Source organism: Quercus robur, chromosome 7 (assembly GCF_932294415.1).
Source record: "Quercus robur chromosome 7, dhQueRobu3.1, whole genome shotgun sequence".
Taxonomy (NCBI): domain Eukaryota; kingdom Viridiplantae; phylum Streptophyta; class Magnoliopsida; order Fagales; family Fagaceae; genus Quercus; species Quercus robur.
Window position 1 is genome coordinate 12,158,927 of NC_065540.1, and position 2,919 is coordinate 12,161,845.

At 36.0% G+C, this 2,919-nt stretch overlaps 1 protein-coding gene across 1 annotated transcript; it reads left to right on the forward strand.

The window, feature by feature from the left end:
• Positions 1-398: 398 nt before the first annotated feature.
• Positions 399-2,001, forward strand: LOC126691021 (E3 ubiquitin-protein ligase PUB24-like). Its single transcript, XM_050386106.1, has one exon. The coding sequence runs from the start codon at positions 787-789 to the stop codon at positions 1,999-2,001; it is 1,215 nt and encodes a 404-aa protein (XP_050242063.1). The 5' UTR covers positions 399-786.
• The last annotated feature ends 918 nt before the right edge of the window (positions 2,002-2,919 follow it).

Genomic DNA, 2,919 nt, shown 5'->3' on the forward strand with positions numbered 1-2,919 from the left:
TTTAATGTCCCTAGCATTTTCCTATTATTATATATATTCCATGCATGTAGCCGTGTAGATTTAATTTGGCCGTAGTCCACAACTTCCATCTTTGACCACTGAATGCATCTTTAGAATGGGTTAGAATTGTCTCAGTAGACTTGCATGACTTGGTAGCATAAAAAGGATCACCAATCTCTTCAGTCATAAATCTCTCTCTCTCTCTCTCTCTCTCTCTCTCTCTCAGCTTTGCTACAGAGTAGCCGCCGCCTACCGCTACAATCAATACAAAAACTTTCCAAGGTAAGTCTCTTTTTTGTTGAGATAAAGAAATTAAGATCATTGTAAAAATAATACACCATATCTCATTTTGAATAATATTGTGTAATACAGTGATCAGGGCTTATACTCTATCCATTCACAAAGGTGTCCTGCTATATATCCCTTGCATTTTCTAGCATTGAACCCACAGCTGATACCTTTTCTATATTCTCTTGCTACGCTTTAATGGCAGCACGTAACTGAATCGCTTCTGCATCATAGATCCCATCCAGTTTCGCTGAAAAGGGTTGCCATCAGCACCATTACAGTTTGATCTGCAAAAATTGCACCATCAACATTGTCTTTATACCCAGTATCATCTTCGTTAATTGTCCCCAAAGTTTTTTCAGCAACACCTGTGAATGAAGAGTTTCTTTAATATCCCTCTCAATTCTCTTACTCCCTAGTCCCTACAAAATATTCAACTAAGTCTATGCATTAAGCTAACCCATATAACAAAAATACAACCTGTTTTTGTATTATTTCATGGATGACATTGAAGTTCCTCAATATTTCATCTGCCCCATATCCCTACAAATCATGAAAGACCCTGTGACTGCCATAACAGGCATCACATACGACCGGGAAAGCATTGAACACTGGCTATTCACAAGCAAGAACGCAACCTGTCCAGTCACCAACCAACCATTGCCAAAAGACTCAGACTTAACTCCTAATCACACATTACTCCGCCTAATCCAAGCTTGGTGCATCCTAAATGCCTCAAAAGGTATTGATCGAATTCCCACTCCTAAACCACCTCTCGACAAGTTTCAAGTCCTCAAACTCATCAAACACCTTTGGCAGCCTGAGTTTCAGCTTAAAACTATTAGGCAATTGGCGTTACTTGCAGCTGAAAATGAAAGGAATAGGAAGTATATGATAGAAGCAGGTTTGCCAAAAGAGATGATGTTGTTTATTGTAACATGTTTCAAACAAGGCCAAATTGATGGTCTTGAAGAAGCTATTGGTGTGCTTAACTTTATTCTAATCCCTTCAGCTGAAACAAAGCAAATTCTTGTCGAAAATAATCATATTATTGAATCATTGACATGGGTTTTATGTTGTGAAATGGAAAATCATCTCACTGTGAAATCTCATACGATGTTAGTGTTGAAGAAAATCGTTGAAGCTACAAGCTCGAGTGTACTAGAAAGACTGAAACCTGAATTCTTTACTAGGATTGTAAGAGTCTTAAGAAGTGGGATTACTCAACAAGGAATTAACGCCACTTTGCACGTGTTGTTAGAGGCTTGTCCATGGGGTAGAAATCGAATCATGATGGTTGAAACAAACACAGTTTATGAGCTCATTGAGCTTGAATTGGGTTTTCCTGAAAAGCGGACCACAGAGCTGATTTTAGGTATACTATTTCATTTATGTTCTTGTCCTGATGGGAGAGCTCAGTTTTTAAGTCATAGAGGAAGCATTGCAGTGGTCTCTAACAGGATCTTGAAGGTTTCACCAGCAGTAGATGATCAAGCAGTTTCGATTCTTTCAATGATATGTAAGTTTTCCGGGACATATATGGTGCTTCAAGAAATGTTGAAGGTAGGGGCTGTGTCAAAGCTTTGCTCATTGCTCCAAGTTGACTGTGCCACATCTTTGAAAGACCATGTAAGGAAAATCCTCAGCTCACATTTTCAGAAGTGGAGGGACTCTCCTTGCATTGGTGGATATCAAGGTATCAATCCTAGTTAAAATGCAATGCTTTTACATATATAAAAGAAGGAAAACAAGTTGTAATTAATTTGACACCACTTTGCAGGTGATTGATTTTATATCATATTACATATAGAGTGCAAGAAGGTAGAGAAAGAGAGAGATCTGTTTGAGCTATTTGTGGTTACAATATTCAACTATCTTATCTTTAAGCGAATTTTCTCCTTCAAATCTTATTTTTAAGCAAAATTCCTCGTTTGAATCCTATCTTGATGTGAATATCCATTTAGTCATTTTAATATTCTCTTTTTAGTTACACACATTTTATAAATATGTTACTTTTTAACAATCCAACATTTAGTACCATAAAATATATTTGATCTTATAGCAATCTTATAAAATTTTCCTTTTGCCTTATAGGTTATTCTATGAGCACACAATGTTTCTAATGCACTTCTTCCCTGCATACTCATATCTTATCATTCAAATCATCTTCAATCTCTTAATCTTTATGGACTATTGATCCAATATATTGAAAGCCCTGTTCTTATCTCTTATCCATCGGAATTTCTACTTTTGCTAAACCTACATTCCATGTACTCTTTTTAGACCTACCTAATCGAAAGTTTTTAGATTGTATATTGTATCACCAATTTTCTAACTTGTCATTAACTCCACCTCTAATTTCATCCACTAAAACTATATCATATGTAAAAGGCATACATTAAAAGACTTCCTCTTGAATTGATTTAGTAAGCTTATCCATCACCAGTGCAAGATATGGACTTAGTGTCCATTTGGGACAAGCTGAAAATTTCAGCTTATTTGCAATTTCAGCTTATTTTTGCTACTATTCATGGGTCTCACTATACTTTTTGGTACTATTTATGGGTCTCACTATACTCTTCAGCTAACTTTTACCTTTATCTACAGTACTTTCAACAAAAAGTTTTCAGT